This window comes from Sarcophilus harrisii, chromosome 1 (assembly GCF_902635505.1).
Source record: "Sarcophilus harrisii chromosome 1, mSarHar1.11, whole genome shotgun sequence".
Classification (NCBI taxonomy): Eukaryota; Metazoa; Chordata; class Mammalia; order Dasyuromorphia; family Dasyuridae; genus Sarcophilus; species Sarcophilus harrisii.
Window position 1 is genome coordinate 218,856,315 of NC_045426.1, and position 19,498 is coordinate 218,875,812.

Here is a 19,498-nt window from a genome sequence, read left to right on the forward strand (position 1 = left end):
TCAGCCCCAGACACTCACTAGCTTTTTGAGCCTGGGCATGGACAAGTCACTTGCCTCAGTTTCTTCATCTGTAAAATGAGCTGGAGAAAGAAAGAAATGGCTCCAGTCTGTCAAGAAAACCCCAAATAAAGTTACAAAGAGTCAGATACACCGAACAAAAAATAGATCCATTATAATTAATTTTTATAAATGATGTCATTCTGATAGATTGGACTGTATCTTATTTAAACTTTGTATCTCTCTTAGCACCCTTCATAGTCTCTGCCCACAATCTATCAATTAACAGACTGTGTACTTTATTATAAACTATATAATCATCTATAATGTAATAGCTAGAGCCTATCTAATAGATTCTATAAATAAATAGTTGTTTTATAAATAAATATAAATAAAATGAATTGAGTCAGTTCCATCTTTTATAGTATCTAGTCCTCTGTTGTGCTTATAGTAATTATTCTGCACATGGGTCTCCCTGGAAAAGACATTTGAGGGTAATTATGGATTGTTACATGTGACTAAGGAAAAGAGTCATGTTTTCTTAGTGGAAGAATAATGCCATCTTAAAAATGAAGTACACACAGAGAAATCACAATCACGCAGTATCCTCCCATCTACTATCCAGGAACTCAGCAATAGATCAAATCCAGATTTTTTTTCCCCCTTTCTTTTCAGAGTGGGTGGAGCCTAAGAATTAAAATGACATTCAGGTGCCTATCAATGACTGTTCTTCTGTGACAGCTGAAACCAGAGAACAACTGCTCTGCTGATTAAGTCAAAGCTCTCCGTAGAGCACAAAGACCAGTCTACGGGATGGAAACTCAAGTACATCGTTACAAGGAGCAGAGCTTTCGGGGACCTCATGTAAGTGAGCCTGTAATTCTCTAGAACCTTTGTTTCTGAAACTGAAGCAGAAAAAAAAAAAAAAGATGACACTATAAAAGAGGAAGAGGCAAGCTTTTGTTTTAAATCTGCCATCTTCAAGAGTTTTTTTTTTTTTTAATTGCTAAAATGGGAGAAAGGCTACGTGGGCTTTCTACATACTGTTCTTTACTAAACTACTGTGCTGAAACTAATGGTCACTTAGCATCCTCAGATTGAGACCTTAGAATGAACTCTTTCCTGTTTCCTTACATTCTGGTAGAAAAGGATTAAATATAAGATGTAATGTAGCTTAATTTTTGTTTACCCTCTTTCTTTCTTCAATTGAAGCTAAAGGAATAGTGTTTGTTTCCAGATGGTGGAATGTTTTTCAGAGCTTCTTTTTATTTTTTTCTTGGTTTCCCCTTCTGTTTTGTTTTTGATTTTTAATCTTATCAAACTTGTTTTTTAAATCTCTGAAATGTAGTCTTTTTTTAATACCACCCCCACCTGTAATCAGAATCCTGCTTGATCACAGAGAAAACTAGTTTAGTGTTAAGTGACAGAAGCTAGAGACTAAAGCAGTTGTGTTGGTAAATGTATTATTATCTAGTAAACTGTGTTCTTTTTGGATGTTAATGTAGTTATGATACATTTTAGGAAATGACTAACATGAATTTCTGTGGAAAGAATTTTAAGTGTTATGGACAATTAAATGAATGGTATATAGATGATGTTCAATCCTACCAAATCTTTCATTGTTATTCTAACATTTGTATACTTTTAGTAACTTCAGGTCATGGAAATTCAGATATCTCTATATTTGCATAATTGCCTTCAATGATAATTTTTTTTTTAATGTCATAACAACATTAGCACTTAAAATTTCCAGCTGGGGTAAATATTTCTGAGCCAGCTGGAACTCTTAACATTATCTCTTCCCTGCCTTTCAAAACTTTTCTTAGCTATACCTCATGCTAATTATTTAACTTTTATAGTTTCACTTTTTCTTGGAATAAACTTTCCTCTTATAAGCTAAGTCTTTCTGACCTCTGTGTCTTTGATTACATTTGGGCTATTTTTTTTTGCATGTTACAGTATTTATTTTTTCCAATTAAAGAGTTTTCAACATTCACTTTTTTTCTTCTGAAGCAATTGGGGTTAAGTGACTTGCCCAGGATCACACAGCTAAGAAGTGTTAAGTGTCTGAGGCCACATTTGAACTCAGGTCCTCTTGATTTCAGGGCTGTTGCTCTATCTATTGTAGCACCTAGCTGCCTCCAACATTCATTTTTGTAAGATTTTGAGTTCCATTTTTTTCCTTCTTCCCACCCTCTTCTCAGCAAGCAATTTGATGTAGGTTATACATGTATAATCAAATTAACCATGTTTCCATATTAGTCATGTTAAAGAATTGGAACAAAAGGGAAAAATCTCAAGAAAGAAAAAAAATAAAAATAAAAACCAAAAATGGTATGCTTCCATCTGCATTCAGATTTTATAGTTCTACTTCTGGATGAGAAGAGCATTTTCTTCTTTGATTATATTTGTTCCCTCTTCTTAGAATTCCCTTTTCACTTTTTACCTATCTTAAATCCTACTAAAAATTTAAAGCCTACTCAAGCTTCATTTTCTTCATAGTGTTCCCCAAGTATTTCAGCTACATTGTTATTTTTTTTTTGTCACTGAACTCCAAAAGGACTTAAAATCAGCACCAAATTATTCAAGGTTAAGTTAAATTCCACTTTGTTATATATATTGTTGGATGTGTTTTTCTTATCACTTCAACTAATCTAACCAATTAATCAATCAAGCTAATCAAACCATTAATCAACAAGCCTTTATTAACACCTTATAAAATGCCAGACACTGTGTTAGTAGCTGAAGATACAAAGCCCCAAAATCTAAAGATCACTACTTTCAAAAAGTTTACATGTCATAGGCATGAGAACCAGATAATCTGTAAAATGAAGATAATAAAAGTACCTATTTCTAAAGGTTGTTTTGAAGATAAAATGAGATAATATTTGTATAGCATTCAGCAAATCTTAAAGTACTATATAAATGCTAGGTAGTTTTATTACTTTATTAACAGAATTGGTTATGGCAGATATGACTGTTATAATTGTTATAATGATTTTTAGCTTTAAAAGGATGAGTTAACACAATCATAACTATGATAGACAACTTCCATATATGGAGTTCTGTTATAAAGTATCTCTCCTTCCAACTCTTGAGTCTGTCTTATGAGAATTTCTTCAGAATATCCTATACAGAAAGTTAGAGTAAGAAAAACAGGAGGAAATGGGGGCATGCAACCAAATATATTTTTTTGTTCATTGGAAATGCTGCTCCAATTCTTTATTTCTGTTTTTCAGTGACACCTTTAAATCGAATCAAATGTTACCAGATAAGCATTAACCCTTAGGGTTAATGATCAGATAAAACCCAAAGGAAAGCTCAGTGTATTTAAAAAAAAATTAGTGATCAATTGATTGCTACTGCTTTTCTCTCAGGAAATCAAATATATATATATCATTATTTTAGATAAATAAAAATTCAGAGGCCTAATTAGGAATAATTGGATGTTCAGTTAAGTACATGAAAAGTTTCAGTCATATAGTATGAAACAATATACTGTTAAAATATTGTAACTCAAGTAAGGCCAACAATCAAGGCTTTGTAAAGTAGAATCCTTAGTGGACTTGTCTTAATAAAACAAATAAAGTTGGTTTTGTAATTAGAAATATAATCCAAGGCAATCCCAATAAACTTTGGATAGAAAATACCATCCGCATCCAGAAAAAGAACTATGGAGATTGAATGTAAATCAACACATGCTATGATCACATTTTATTTCTGTTTTTTTTCTTCTCCCATAGTTTTTCTCTTTTGTTCTGAGTTTTCTTTCCCAACATGATTCATAAAGAAATGTGTATTTTAAAAAAGTTAATATACATATATAACCAGAAAAAATAAAACAATATAAAAAGAAATATAGTTAAAGACTATTTTAAAATTAAACACCTTTACATTTAGGTAAATGGTCTACCTGAAATTTTGTTTAAAGTGCAGAACCAAAGGAAGAGTGGCTATTTTTTAAACCAAGTTAATTGAAGAGAGTGATACCACATTTAAATGAATTCCATCTAGTGGCAATAGAGTACAATTGCAGGTTGACAATTTTTTCTAACCAAATATTATTAGAAAGGTTACTTATAAGAATGATTCTTCTTTCTTTTTTCCTCCAAATATTAGTTTTATTTATCTTATTTTTGTGCTGCATTATCCTCACACTTATTAGTATTTTATTTTTCCAATTACATGTAAAGACAATTTTCAATATTCACTTATAAGATTTTGATTTCCAAAAATTTTTCCCTCCCTTCCTCCCCAAGATGGCAAACAATCTGATGTAGATTATACATGTTTCTACATTATTGGTGTGGTGAAAAAATAATGAGACTAAAAGGGAAAAATCACAAGAAAGAAAAAAACAAAAAAAGTGAAAATTGTATGTTTCAATCTGCATTAGACTCCTTAGTTCTTTCTCTAGATAGTTCTATTAGATTCCTTAGTCTCTTTTTTAAAATCTTTTCTCATGGTTGTTGCTATGTGATAATTTTATTAAAATTTGGATGATTTGATGTACTTTGGAAATTCTGTAATTTTAAGCAGTTTTGTAAGTCTTTTCCAATGTTATAGTTGTCCTTTATGAGGATAAAACATCATAGAACTTAAAACATATTCTAATATTATATGCATGTTATTTTAACAATAAGAATTTATTGCTGACCCATTGAACCTAGAACACTGTACCTTTTTTTCTGTCATCGAGATATAGTCTTCATTAAAATAAATTCTAGGGGTGCCTGACCTCCAATGAGAAGAGTTGTTTCCTTTTTTTATGTTCTTTGACTCATTGAAACTCCACCTTAGTGAGCATGGGGAAAACTTACTTCCTGCTGAGATTTTAGTTTATGTCAAGACAGCCAAAAAGGGGAGAAGAGAGCTCAATGTCTAATATAAATCAAGTATAGTACAGTTATTTATTCCTTACACAGAAAGAAATGCTAAATACAAAACATACACAAGCATGCATTGATAGAAAGACTTAAAATAGAATTCAATAACTTGTAACTACTCAGCAGCACTGACAAATACTTAAATAAGTAGTGATGCTAGCCACTGTTATGCTCTTCTAGAAAGTTTGGAGCATAACTATCAGAATATGAATCAGTTTGTGGAATTACTAAATATTGTAATATTTCACTTTGTTTCCAAATATGTTCATATTCATGTCTTCAATATGTTCAGTATCTTCACGTTCATGGCTTCTGGCCAATCACACTGGGTCTTGGGCTCCTCCTGCCAGCCTTTATCTTTTTCGATGCAGAAATTTCTCCTGCCATCAGGTACATCTACCTGATGGACTTGGGAATTCCACACCTCTCAGGTCCATGTCGTCTTCAGGCTTGGGTGTATCTCCTCCTGAGGCTGATATTTGATTACCATACTCAGGAAAGAAACTCCTGAGGGACCCGACTCCAAGCTGACCTCACCAACCCCCTATGCTTTAGCTGTCATGTGGGAACAGTTGGTGGGGAAAGGGCCACCATGTTTTTCCCATCCCTCCAGGAAGAGGCTTGAAGGGTATGCACATGCTGTATAGTCAAGAAAAAAGATAGAAGCTGAGGGTGGTTAGCTCCAGTTTAAAGTTAAACCAAATGGGACAGCTAGATGGGAGTAGAGTACTGGTCCTGAAGTCAGGAGAACTTGAGTTCAAATGTGGCCTCCAACACTTAACATTTACTAGCTGAATGGCCTTAAACAAGTCACTTAACCCCAATTGCCTTGCAAAATAAATTAAAAAAAAAAAAAGTCAAACCCAATCAATAGCTTTTTTTGTTTGTTGTTGTTTGTCCTTTGTTCTCAAAGAAGACCAATGACACTTATTCCCCTTCCCCTTCTTCTTTTTCCCCTATCACATGTGGTCACTCCAATCAAATACAGAATCAGAAATAAACTTTATACTATTCGGTTGCTTACTCCTCTCTTCAAGGTTCAGATTGGTTGGATTTACAATCAGATTTAGTCACAATTGGTCAGATTTACAATCCAAGTTGCAATTGGTGGGATTTACAATCTTCTTTACTTGCCCATTCTATATGTCATACCCATACATGTGAATATTCTGCTCAGAGGAATGTAACTTTTGGTGTCTTAAATTTTGTAAGATATCTTACAGTTTGGAGGCTAGATTTTTTAAAAATTCTATTTGTTTTTATTTCCAAAAAGCTGGGACAATTTACTTTATTTGCTCTTTGCAGTTTTCATAAAAAGCTCTAGAAAAACAGGCTTTAAAAAGACCATTGTGATTCAAATAGAGCTACTTGATCATACCTTTAAACCCAAATCACTCATTGTTTGGATTTTAATGGATTAGAGTGAATAGAAATAATCACTGTTATCTGTTTGGGCCAAAAACTCTGAGGTTTTTCCCCTCTCAGATATGTTATCAAAAGATCCCAAGGAACTCAGAAGGGTTGGGAAGTAAGCCCAGAATGAGCTGCCATACCTCATTGCTTCCCCATTTACAAACTAGGCTAGATGTAGTGTTACAAGAGAATCCTTATTTTGCGATTCTCATAAGAAGTGGTTGTGGTCATGGGTGAGATACACACCAATACAGAATAATCAGGAGTAAACTTAATACTGTTTGGTTGCTTACTCCTCTCTTCAAGGTTCAGATTGGTTGGATTTACCATCAGAGTTAGTTACAGTTGGTGGGATTTACAACCCAAGTTACAATTGGTTCCATTTACAATCCTCTTTATTTGCCCATTCCATATGTCAAAAGGCTCAAGTATCCTGTTATTGATTTTAGCTGGTTTGGGCTGGTTTAGGCCTGGGTCCTTTGTCAGAAATTTTTTTGTTTAGCCAGCTCCTTGACTCACAAGGTGATTGGTTGGAAATATCTTAAGATATTTTACCTCTCCCTTTATTCTGTTTTGGTAATATTTGTGGAAATCTAACTTCCCACAGCCTCACAGATAGGTATTTTTGCGATGATAAGCTAGGTAGTCTTTTTTCTCATTTGCTTTTCCTACTCAAGTGTCAATAAGGGGATTGCTTTGTAATGCTCAAAGCACTTTTCAGCATTGTCTCACATAGGACCAGCCAGAAGTAACCAGGGACTTCATCATCACCAAAGTGCCTAGAAATCATACTGATAAGGCTCTAATGGCAGTCAGAGAGTTGTGGGAATCCCCTTCTAGTTGGTGCAATTCCTTTGTGAAAGAATTCACGAACCCAAAGAGTTTTAAGTGGCAAAAATGGAAGTTTATTGTTGGATGAGAAGTCAGCTTTGCTAGAAAGACCAACTTCCTAATGGCAAAGTCCTATTAGGGAAATGGAGGCTGGCACTGAGAAGAGAATGACTTCACAGAGGGTAGGAGTCCTGGCAGCTATGCCAAAGAGGCAAAGCATACTGCTCTGGACATTCTTTGAAGAAGTAAGTTTAAAATTGCCCTTTAATAGGGAATCTTGAGGCTCAGGTTTCAGGTTGAAAGGCAACACATTTTAGTTTTAGAAAGCTCTAATTGTTAGGCAATTTTTCTAGATATCAAGTCAAAATTTGCCTCTGTATTGAATATATCCCTGTCCCAGCTTTTGTTAATGTTGGTTGTAATAAATTTTGCTTCATTTGTTTTGTTTTCTTTTAGTATCTGTGTTTTATTTTTTTTTTTTTTAATTTTTAAGGATCTTTATATATATTCACTGGTTTTCTTGTTCATCTGGATAAATTTTATCATTTTAGGTTTTGTTTGGCTTGCCTCAAATAGTATTCAACCTTCCCACCTGAAATTTCACTTTATTCTACTTATTTTGTACCCTGAGCAATCTATTATTCCAGTTCCTTTTGAACACATTTCCCATTTTTTTCTTTTTTCTACTTCAAGCACATATTTTCTTGAACTTTCTAAGTAATTTACTATTATGTTTACAATTTATCTAATGTTTGATTTCAGGAAAGTCCTTTCTTCCAGGTTTATTTTAAATTTTGTTTTGTGGCATTCTCAGACTCATGGGAACAATATTTCTCTCATAACCACTCCACTGCTAACATGGAAATACCATTACGCAAAATGGTTTATGAATGCTATTAATTGGTGCATTATATTAATGTACCTATGAGTATGAGCAAGTATTTTTCATTTACTCATGTGCTTTACACAATTATTTGCTATATGGTGGCATGTAAAAGCAATCAATAATTTTTATGTTCTTGAATTTATTTCTGTTGCATTGGTATAATTTTGCATATCTTTTTATTATTTATTCATCATGCATTAATTTATGCAAACTTTATCATTATGTTATTGTGAAATAATATTGTATGCCTAATTAATATAGCACCACTGATTTTGATGAATATCCTAAATAGGGAATGATCTCTTTAAAAAGATGGGTGCTGATGTGGTTGAAATATATCATAGAACTATTAGTATGGAAATTCAGAGAGGCCTTCTAAAATTAAAAGTGTATGCAGACTAAAAAAATAAGGCATTATTTAAAAAAAACATTGAAAAGAAATGTGAAAGACTAGGGAGACTGCAGAATAATGTATAGTAACATAAAACCAAGTGAAGTTACTTCATAAATATCTGTGAATTACAAGACCTATGTGATTTATGTGACATGTGTGACCATTCAAACAATCCCAATGTACAAACAGTAGAAAATAGCATTTGAAAGTCAATCTGCATGCCTCCCACTGGAAAAAAAAAAATAACTTAAAAATTAGGAGCTCTCTTCCCCCAGAAAAAGTGAGAACTATATCTGTGTTCAAAAATGACTATTTCCTTGTAGATAATTCTGAAAACAGACCTAATATATCAGATATATTAGAGGCCAAATTAGGAATCTTCTCAGAACACAATTCATCACACCTCAAAGAATGATCATGAGAAGTTTGGATTAGTTGGCACACTGTAGCAGGGCTTCTTAAATTTTTTTCCTACTCTTGACTCCTTTTACACAATCCTAGATTGAGAAATTTTTACACAATCCTAGATTTAAAGATATATAAAATGAGTATACAAATCAAACATTTACTGTTAATAAATCATAAAGAAATTTATTTTAAAACAATTCATTGCTGTGCACATAATTTTACCGTTTATTAAAGATGAAAGCAAATTTGCATACTGATGAAACGGATGTGTTTATTTTTACATAAAAAGTTAATTCTTGGCAGAATATTTGATGCCTTTTACTGTTGCCAAATTTTTTGCAACTCCCACATTCAGTGACATGAGACCACATGGACTCATTACCCACAGTTTAAGAAGATTTGCACTATAGCACTGACATCAGAATCAGAAAAGGGAAATAAATTGATGGAAAATCTAAAAGAAATACTTCTTGGATTTGAGCAGGGTTTAAAGATCATAATCAGTAAATATTTATTACTATGTGCTAGACATTGTAGTAAGTAATAATGAATACAAAGTATAAAGGCAATATACAGATATTTTGATGTGGTAATTGGTTATGTATGTTATATAATAGGGATTCCTTTAATTTATAGATTACTCTACATGATTGCTGAAATCCATTCCAACTTTCAAATTCTGTCATCCTGTGATTCAAAACCATCACTAATATGTAATATTTATATATGCACACAGATAAATGAATATATATATATATATATATATAATGATATACATTATCATATATATGATAAATTGGAGTTAATCAGTGGAGGAAAGGCACTAGAATTAAGGGAGGTTGGGAAGGTTTCCCATAAAAGCTGGAAGCCAGAAGGTAGAGATGAGAAGGGAGAAAATTCCAGATATAGGAAAGTCAGTAAAAATACCCAGGGAATGTCTTGTATGAAGAGTAGCAAGGAGTATGATATGGCTAGACTTACACTTTGTTAGTATTGATTTTTATTTACTTTGTTAAATATTTTCCAATTACATTTTAATCTAGTTTGAATATATTTGATTGGGTTGAGAATTTAACATTAAGAACCAAGTCAAATGGGATCCTGGGAAGTCTCCATTTTGAGGAAACCAGAGATCCTTTCCATATTTGGGTATGATCAAAATACCAAACTAAATAAATGGAAAAAATAGAATTATGATGGATAAGGATTAAATCTGTATCGATATAGAGGAACTCCAGATGAAAAAAACTCGCTCTAACAATGTAGAATAGCACCTTTTTCTGTTTCCTTCACAAAATTTAGTTCAGAGTTGTCTATAATGTTGAGAAGCTAAGTGACTTGTCGAGGTTCACACAGTCAATATACATGTCAGTGATAAGACTTGAATCTAGGTATTACTGTCTTAGAGGTTAAACATTGACCCTAAATTGTTCCTAAACAATATTTACTTATGGGGAAGAAATAAAAATAAATAAGATTAAATCCATACATTAAGAGCTTTGTTAGTAAGACATGTATAGAAATTATAATATGATTAATCAGATTGTGAGCTAAGAAGGGGAATATCCTGGAGTTCAATAGACAATAGCAACTAGAATTTTGATTGAACAGTAGATATGGATTAAGGGAACCTCAAAGCAGAAGTTCCTGAATAATGTTGGTAGAAAGAGAAACACAGAGTCTGGAGCTATGTGGCAAATATGTCTGTCATATTTAGAGATGTAATTTGGGGATGAGGATGAGTAAGACTATGCAGGAAATACATGCTATTTTCAGAATAAACCTATTTTATTTTATGAATGGACTCTTTTTTATATATATACATGATCAAACTTATTTTGCTGTACAAAAATAATCAGACTCTGAAATATTGTACAATTAGCTTGTGAAGGAAATAAAAAATGCAGGTGGGCAGATTGGGAATTCAATGTAATGGTTTTTAGTCATCTCCCAGAGTTCTTTCTCTGGGCGTAGCTGGTTCAGTTCATTACTGCTCCATTGGAAATGATTTGGTTGATCTCATTGCTGAGGATGGCCAGGTCCATCAGAACTGGTCATCATATAGTATTGTTGTTGAAGTATATAATGATCTCCTGGTCCTGCTCATTTCACCCAGCATCAGTTCGTGTAAGTCTCCCCAGGCCTTTCTGAAATCATCCTGTTGGTCATTTCTTACAGAACAATAATATTCCATAATATTCATATACCACAATTTATTCAGCCATTCTCCAACTGATAGGCATCCACTCAGTTTCCAGTTTCTAGCCACTACAAAGAGGGCTGCCACAAACATTATGAATGGATTCTTTATAACTGAGCTAGTGGAGTGAGGAGCTGTATAACCTGAAAAAACTTAAGCATGTACACAGATGATATAGCACACTGAGATATACTTATTATTCATTGACCTTGAGATATGATGTCATAACCACAGGTACCAGAGTTATAACATTTGCTGATTGCATCAGTGAGCATTTTTACCTCTGTGAAGAGAGATTCAACCTTCTATGTCCCATATTTTCATAAATGGGCCGTGAAAATAAAGCAAGGAGCCATGCTGCAGACATAGCTTTAAAGGCAGGTTCTGCCTTCTGAAGGTAAGATGAGAGGTGGAATAATGGACAAAACCAGTGAACAAATAAAAGACCTAAGAATTAGAGACCATGATGGCCTGATATAAGAACCTCATCAGTAAGAAATAGGGCAACAAATCTGTCTTTTGCTGCAATCAGGCCTGAAAGAATTTATTAGTGGTGCTTGAATTAAAGAGAGAAATCCAGAACTGGGAAACAGGGAAAGACGACTTTTAAGAATGAAGCAATGCCTAATGACAAGGTTAGTCTGATCATCAAGAACAATGAAAATAACTTTGTCATTGGAATCAATTCTTATTAAACTTGAAGGATACTGAACAGAGATAATAGCAAAGATTCTTGAAGATGTGAATTGTACTGCCATCCTTGACAGTGGTTCTCAAGTAACCAATGCCTGAGAAACATGTGAAGAAAGAACCTTTAGAGCCTACAAAAAGTCTTGGACTTGGGAAGAATGAATGACAAAACTATGCCCCTCTATGGGATAAATCAAGTGAGTTTGAAGTTTCCCACGGAAATTGATGATGTCAGCAGGAAAGGGAACACTTGGACTCTGGGTTGTCCAGATCTTTAGGCAGACATCCTACAAGAGAATAAAAGTAGTGACAGAATATTCTGAGTACACTGGCTTTTTTCATATTCAGAAATGAATCAATCCTAAGGTAATTGACTTTGGTGAGTCCACTGTACCAGAAGATGCTCAGAAAGACAATGGTGTGCTCACATTGAATGTATGAGATGTCAGATATACCTCAACTCACAGAATTCAAATCAACTCTTAGATGTTCAGGAAAGGTCTAGGAAGATTCCTTTATCTGTGATCTCAGAAACCCATCTTAAAGAATTCCTGGTCAGTTATCTACATGAGTCCAGCAGTCTGAATGTATTACCTGTAGTCATGGTATAGAAGAAGAATTAAAAGTTATTGAATATATGTAAATATTCAGACTTAGGACAATTAAAAAAACAGCCATAAAGTGGCCCAGTATCCAATGCCAAGGCAAGGCTTTCTGATAGATAGCCGGTTCTTGTCCTGGATTCCTGTTAGATTCCTATACCCAAGGAAGACAATGGCTGTTTTCACTTGCTCAGTTGGATTTTTACTAGTTGGACTGTATATCCCAAGGCATTCCAGGCTTTTTATGATAGAGAGCTGCTGATAGAGAAAAGCAGTTAAGACTTGAATTATATGGAAGTATGTGGAAATACCTGAATATCTCGTTATATTTGGAAAGACTCTAGGACAGGAGTCCTCAAACTTTTTAAATAGGGGGCCTGTTCACTGTCCTTCAGACTGTTGAAGGGCCAGACTATAGTTAAAAACAAAAACTTTGTTTTGTGGGCCTTTAAATAAAGAAACTTCATAGCCCTGGGTGAGGGAGATAAAACATCCTCAGCTGCTGCATCTAGCCCACAGGCCATAGTTTGAGGACCCCTGCGTAGGACAACATGAGAATATTTAAAAAAATTTTAGAAAGTTGAAGAAGGTTGGTCTTAAGTAAATTTTAGAGCCTCTATTAAGTAAATGGGTCACTAAATGTCTTAAGACATAAGCACAATCCAGGTAAAATTGAAGTGTTTATGAATTTTCTATATCTACAGAATCTTCAAGATCTAATGACTTTTCTTGTATTTGGCAGTTGTTATTAGAAATTTAAGAACTATGCTGCTGTTGCTGAACCACTAAATGATCTGAGACTGAAGAGTAGAAGGGAGGATAAGAACTGTACTGTTCTAAAACCCATACAGCCATTTAGAGATGGACAAACATGAACAAGATTAAAAAAAAAATGTCCTAAACTGCTTCATACATGTATTCATGCAGATCCAAGCAAGTCTTTTTTTTTTTTTTTCTGCATACAAATGCTGATCTAAAGAGCTTGGGAGCTGTGCTGGATTAAGAAAGGGATGGGTGTTAGAAAACAATTGCATTCCCTAGTTTTGAAGGCAAAGAACCTTAGTATTACCCTGGGAACCTTAGCCTTATCTCATCTATAAACCTCCTTCTCATATACTCATCTCACAAAACCATCTACTGTTATGTAACCATGAAAGCATCATCTTCCTTAGATCAAAGATAGTTCTTGTTAGAGGAAGTGGAAGTGACATAAGAATTGTTTCCTTCTCTTCATTGTCTTTTATCCCTTTCCCATCCACCTGAACATCATTCTTAACCCTTCTTTAATCTTCCTCTCCATCCAATTTAATTTTTAAGTTCTTTTATTTCTCTAAAGAGAATTTGAATAGGGCCAATTTAGGAGCCTTTCTATTTTCTCTGGGTGGGTACTCGGGCCTTGTTGAAGAATTATGTTCTCTAAGAAGAACGAAAGCATTCAGTGCTACCCTCAGTTCATTTTGCTGGATAAAGCCTAGAGTTAGGAAGAGCTGAGTTCAAATCCCACCCCAGGCACTAGCTGTGTGAGCCTTGGCAAGACAACTAACCTTTATTTGCCTCAGTTTCCTCATTTGTAAAATAAGCATAATAATAACATCTATCTCTCAGGATTGTTGTGAGGATCAAATGAGAGAATAATTGTGAAGTGCTAAACACTGTCTCTGGCACACAGGAAATGCTATATAAATGTTAGCTGCTGTTTATTATTATTATTTTGATCTTCAGCACACTATTCTTACCGAAACATGCCATTCTTCAGTGTTCGTTCTCTGTTCCCTGTCCTTATTTCCATCTTCTATCTAATTCTTTTAAAGATATGTTTGTTAAGAATTCATTATGTATAGCTAAAATCATCAATGATCATCATCTCTAGAAACATTCCCAGTCAGATTGAGGTGAAACAAGAATGTCCATTATCACCACTGTTACTCAGTATTATACTAGAAATGGTAGTTATAGCCATAAGAGGAAAAAAATAAATCGAAAGAATTAGATTAAGCAAAGAGGAAACAAACCACTGATATTAATTGATATTGATATGATGGTATACTTAAAGAACCATAAAAAATCAAGTAAAAAACTACTTGAAATAATTAACAACTTTGGCAAGATTGCAGGATATAAAATAAAGCTATGTAAATCATCAACATTTCTATATATGTTCAACAAAACCCATAAGCAAGAGATAGAAAAAGTAATTCCATTTAAAATAACAATATAAAATACTTGGAATTCTCTTTGCCAAGACAAATCCAGGAATTGTCTGGACATGATTACAAAACACTTTTCACATAAAGTCAGATCTAAACAACTTCAAAATATTAATTGCTCATTGGCTAGATCTCAAGTAATAAATGATCAAAGGATATGAAATAGTCGGTTTTCAGATGAAGAAACTGAAGCTATCTATAGTTACATGATGTGATTTAAATGACTTTTGATAGAGAAATGCAAATTAAAACAACTCTGAAATACCACTTCACTCCTATCAAATTGGTTACCATGCCAAAAAAGGGAAATGATAAATGTTGGAGAGGATGTGGGAAAGTTGGGACATTAGTGCTCTTTTGGTAGAGTTATGAACTGATCCAACCATTATGGAGAACAATTTGAAACTATACCCATAGAACTATAATGCTGTTTGTATAATACTGCTTTGATGCAGTGATACCACACTACTAAGTCTGTATCCCAAAGAAGTCATAAAAAAGAGGAAAGAACCTACATAGGCAAAAATATTTATAGCAGTTCTCTTTGTAGTGATAAAGAATTAGAAATTGAGGGGATTCCCATTGATTGGGGAATAGCTGAAAAGTTGTGATATATGAGTATAATGAAATACTATTGTGCAATAAGAAATGATAAGCAAGTGGATTTCAGGCAAACTTGGGAATGTGTATATAAGCCAATGAAAAGTGAAATGAGCAGAACTAGGAAAACATTGTATACAGTAACAACATTATGTGATGATTAGTCATAAAAAAATTACCCCATCTCAGTAACATAATTATCCAAGATTGTAGAGGGCTGAAACTCTGAAAAGGTGTGCTTGAATCAGACAACAGAGCACTAAAGACTAATTACTTACTTGATGTGAGACAATGGCTCTATATACATATAATTAGATGAGATGGTGATATGATGGCTCCTCACCATTGGTGCTTCCTGAATGTTTGGTGGTGAGGTAATCGTAGGGAAGGATTGGCGGGTGGATGGAGAGAAGTCAGAGTCAGGTGGATACAGGATGAGAGACTGGAAACTCCTGACTCTAGAATCCAGGATCCATCTTTGACAAACCAGGTGGCAGCTTGCCTGCCTCCCTCACTTCTCTCCCTAAAGACCAAGAACTTTGATCCTGACTCTGAGGCCCTCCAGGGAGTTAGTCTGAACATTATATTTGGCACCCAACATGGGGCGCCATATGTTGGAATACACGGGAGCCACCTGACAGTGGCTGCTGGAGATCCAACCCAGAATGGATCTCCTCTTGTGAGAGGATGATAGGAGGCTGAGAGGCAGTTGCTGTTCTCTGACCTCTCTGACTAAGAGGCCATTGCGTTGTCTGATACCTCTCCTCTTCCCTCTGCCTCCAATTTATCTCATTCCCAGTCCACAACACCTGTGTCAGCAAAGGCTGCTTTGCAGCTCCTTCAGATGCTATGATCCACTGCTGTGGAGGTTCTCGGAGAATTGATCTGTCCCTTCACACAAGACAATTACAGAGGACTCATTATGGAAAATGCTATATATCAGATAAAGAACAATAGAATCTAAATCCAAGTTGAAGCATACTTGTGGTTTTTTTCTTTTTGATCTTTCTTCTTTCACAACTGTAACTAATATGGAAATATGTTTTGCATTATTGCAAATATATAACCTATATGAAGAAGATAGGAAAGGAGGGAGAGGAGAGAGAAAAATTTGTAATGCAAAATCTTGTGAAAATGAGTACTAAAAATTATCTTTACATATAATTGGAAAAATATTAACAGTGATGGAGAGATAATGGGGAGAAGGGAGAAATAATTCCTTATGTATCCACATAGATCTTCCTCACTGAAATTTTATACCCAAGAAGATCACTTTTTAGGGCCAATTTCCCTGGTAGAATTTTAGGCCATGAAATCCTACCTCTCCTTTTTTTCTGAACTCTTTTGAATTCTTTCTGGAAATATAGTGAAATCCAACCAAATTTCAAAGAGAGCATTAGTGACAGAAATGATACAAAAGGATTTAAAAACTGAAAGGCACAAATAATAAAGCACAAGAGGAAAATAGATTAATTTTAAGGTAACCATGAAAAATTTATATAAATTTTTAAATAGATCTGGAGTTCTAAAATTCAATTGTTTTCCTTCTAGGCTAGTATATTAATGTGCCTAGCAAACCAAATCATCACAGATAATGCAAAGATAAGCTTCATTAGTCCTGGCTTGGCTTCATAAATTATTAATTTGTGGAGTTTTATGTTTAATGAGAGGAAGTGCTTACTGCCATTCTTGGATGATAGAATGATAATAAAAGAGTTAAAAAGTATGTCTATTTCTAAATTGAACCAATTGATTTGTGCCAAACACTTTGGTAAGAACTTTCTTTTGGTGGTTTTCAGAAGCTGTGGGTGCTGAGGAGGCAAGGGCTGTGACACTTGCAAAGTTTATTCCCCTGGAGAATAACTGTTGGCTCAGGTTGGAGTGGTTTGGAGGTGCTGCTGTTCCTGGGGCTCTTGTGTGCAGCATCCTGGGTTATTTCCATTGGGATCAGAGTGGAGGTGATGGTCCAAATGGTTATGCTGTTAATTATGAATTTTATTAGTGCTACTCAATTCAAATGAATGTTATAAACTTATTTTAGGATTTTAAGAATGGAGATTTCCAAAAATTCAGAGAAATAAGTAGAACAGATAGAGATTTGAGTGGTGATTTAAGGTATTTATACTTATGGGCAATAGGAGTCATGGGAGGTTTTAGAGTAGAAGACTAACAGATTAAAAAAAAAAACTCTTAGGAAAATTAATGTCACTGCAAAATAAATTAGAGGAGCAAAAGGAGTTAGAAGACTTTTATGTTCAGGTGAATGCATTTCTCTTAGGATCTTTCTTATATATACATTTGGAAGGATTTCTAACACTGCTCAAGAACAGTTGCTCCAAGCATTTTATTCAGTGGTGATAAATTGACCAGGCACCTAGAGCTATTGACAATAGTGAATAATATTAAACATAAAATGAAAAAGGGCTTCTAATCTAGCTGTGAGAAGAGATCATACAAGAAATGTAGAAACGTGTCTTTCTTTTATTTTATACCAATTTCAATGTGGGACAAATGGGCTAAAAGTGATGCTGGTTAGGGAAGCTTTGGGGCTAAACAAAAAGGAAATATATAAATTAAGTAAGAGTGAATTTTAAGTCTTATTAATTAAGCTAAAAAATTATCCAAGTATGGAACAGGGGAGATATAACATAACAAATTTCCTTTTAAACATAAGGAAAAAATATTGTTTTAAGAGAGCACACTGTAGGGATATCTAACCAGGAAAAAAATGACTGAAGACAGTCATTAAAGCAATATTTAATCCATGAAAGTTTTTCATATGGAAAGAGTAAAAAGTCTGTTTTTATTCAAAGAACATGGATAAGATCAATGAAGGTATGTTATTAAGAAACAGATTTCAGCTCAATTTAACTCTTTCCACAATGAAAACTTGAAGGAATAACTTCCTAAAACAGAGGTTAGATTATGCCAAAAACAATATAAAAATGACAATAATCTCTAAAGTCTCTTCAAACTGTTGAGATTTGGATAATACCTCCCCAAACACTGAAAAAATATATTTTTTTAACTAGAAGGGTTTATTTCAGAATGGGAATTTTCTCATTTTTAGGTAAATTTCATCAGTATTATTTTCTAATTTAAATTTTTTTTCCCAGTACAGATTTAGACAAAATGGCTTCTCCAAAATATAGCATCCCTGAGACAAAGGAAACAGCTTTGCAAGATTTTAAAAATTGTTATTCTTTATTCACAGCTATTCACATCCTCTTTCAACTTTTTTTCTTCTTAAAGAACAAACAACTATGAGAATAAATCCAGAAAGCAAAGAGATGAAATGTCTCCTATTCGATTCTTAGGCCCCTCATAGTATATTAGAACTGGAAATAATGTGGACCAAAGACTTAATTTTATGTATGCAGGAAAAATGATATCCAAAATAAGTAAAGGTTACTGGACCAAGAACACAGAACTAGAAAAGTTTCAGAACTTCCATTGCTCATTTTATAATATCATGTGGCTTCTAGGAGCCTGAGCCCCTCTCAAAATGAAACTCTCATTTTTCAGGTTGAGTATAAGTCACTTTAAATATATTTGTTTGTATTATGATTACCACATATGTTGGAGATTCTGTGAATTATAGGAAAGAATATAGTTTCTCCAGACTACACTTACAAATAGGCAATCTCAAAACAAAAATTCCCTTATACCTCTTTTTAGAAAAACTATTAATTTTATGGAATTAGTAAAGAATTAGGGAAAAAAGTAAGAAATCATTTCAAAAGAAGCAGAAAAAAAGTTTAAAAATATAACATAAATTCTTTAGTACCTATTCCAATTTGTTTGTTGGGCTTTAAATTTTTTTTCTTTTTCCAATTTTCAATAGAGAAAATTGTCTTTCTGCTCAGGAAAGTGTATAGTATATCATATCATTTTATTTGATATATATTTTATAGAATATATATATTCTCTCTATATATATTTTATATAACAGTCATTCTGGGGAGAAAGATTTTCTTTCTCCTTTAGAATAAATTTTTCCTTGTAATAAGGAAGCACACCATGTATAACATTCTGCTTTTTATGAAGTAGGTGATATGACTCATTATTTATTCTCTAGGACCATCAATGATTTTTCATTTCCTCAGTTTGACTTATTTTTGGTGATATTAAATATTTTACATTGTAGTAGTTATGTGGTGTTATATTGGTTCTGCTTATTTTCCTCTGCATCAAATCATACAAAGCTTCCTATATTTCTCTTAATACCTCATATTTGCTAATTTTTTTGTTGCACAATAATAATTTACCACGCTCATATTTCTTGGTCCCCTCTCCCCATCTCCCAGCCACTTTTTAGTAGGTTTCTATTGAGGGATACATATTTTATTTCCAGTTTTTTGTTACCACAAAGTGTTGCTGTGAA

The 19,498-nt window shown here is 33.7% G+C and overlaps 1 protein-coding gene across 1 annotated transcript in view; it reads left to right on the forward strand.

Moving 5' to 3' along the window:
• Positions 1-744: 744 nt before the first annotated feature.
• Positions 745-19,498, forward strand: part of GNE (glucosamine (UDP-N-acetyl)-2-epimerase/N-acetylmannosamine kinase) — a 75,968-nt gene continuing 57,214 nt past the window's right edge. Inside the window, exon 1 of the mRNA XM_012542687.3 lies at positions 745-861. Coding sequence (XP_012398141.1) covers positions 811-861 — 51 coding nt within the window. The 5' untranslated portion in view covers positions 745-810. The remainder of the gene's footprint in view (positions 862-19,498) is intronic.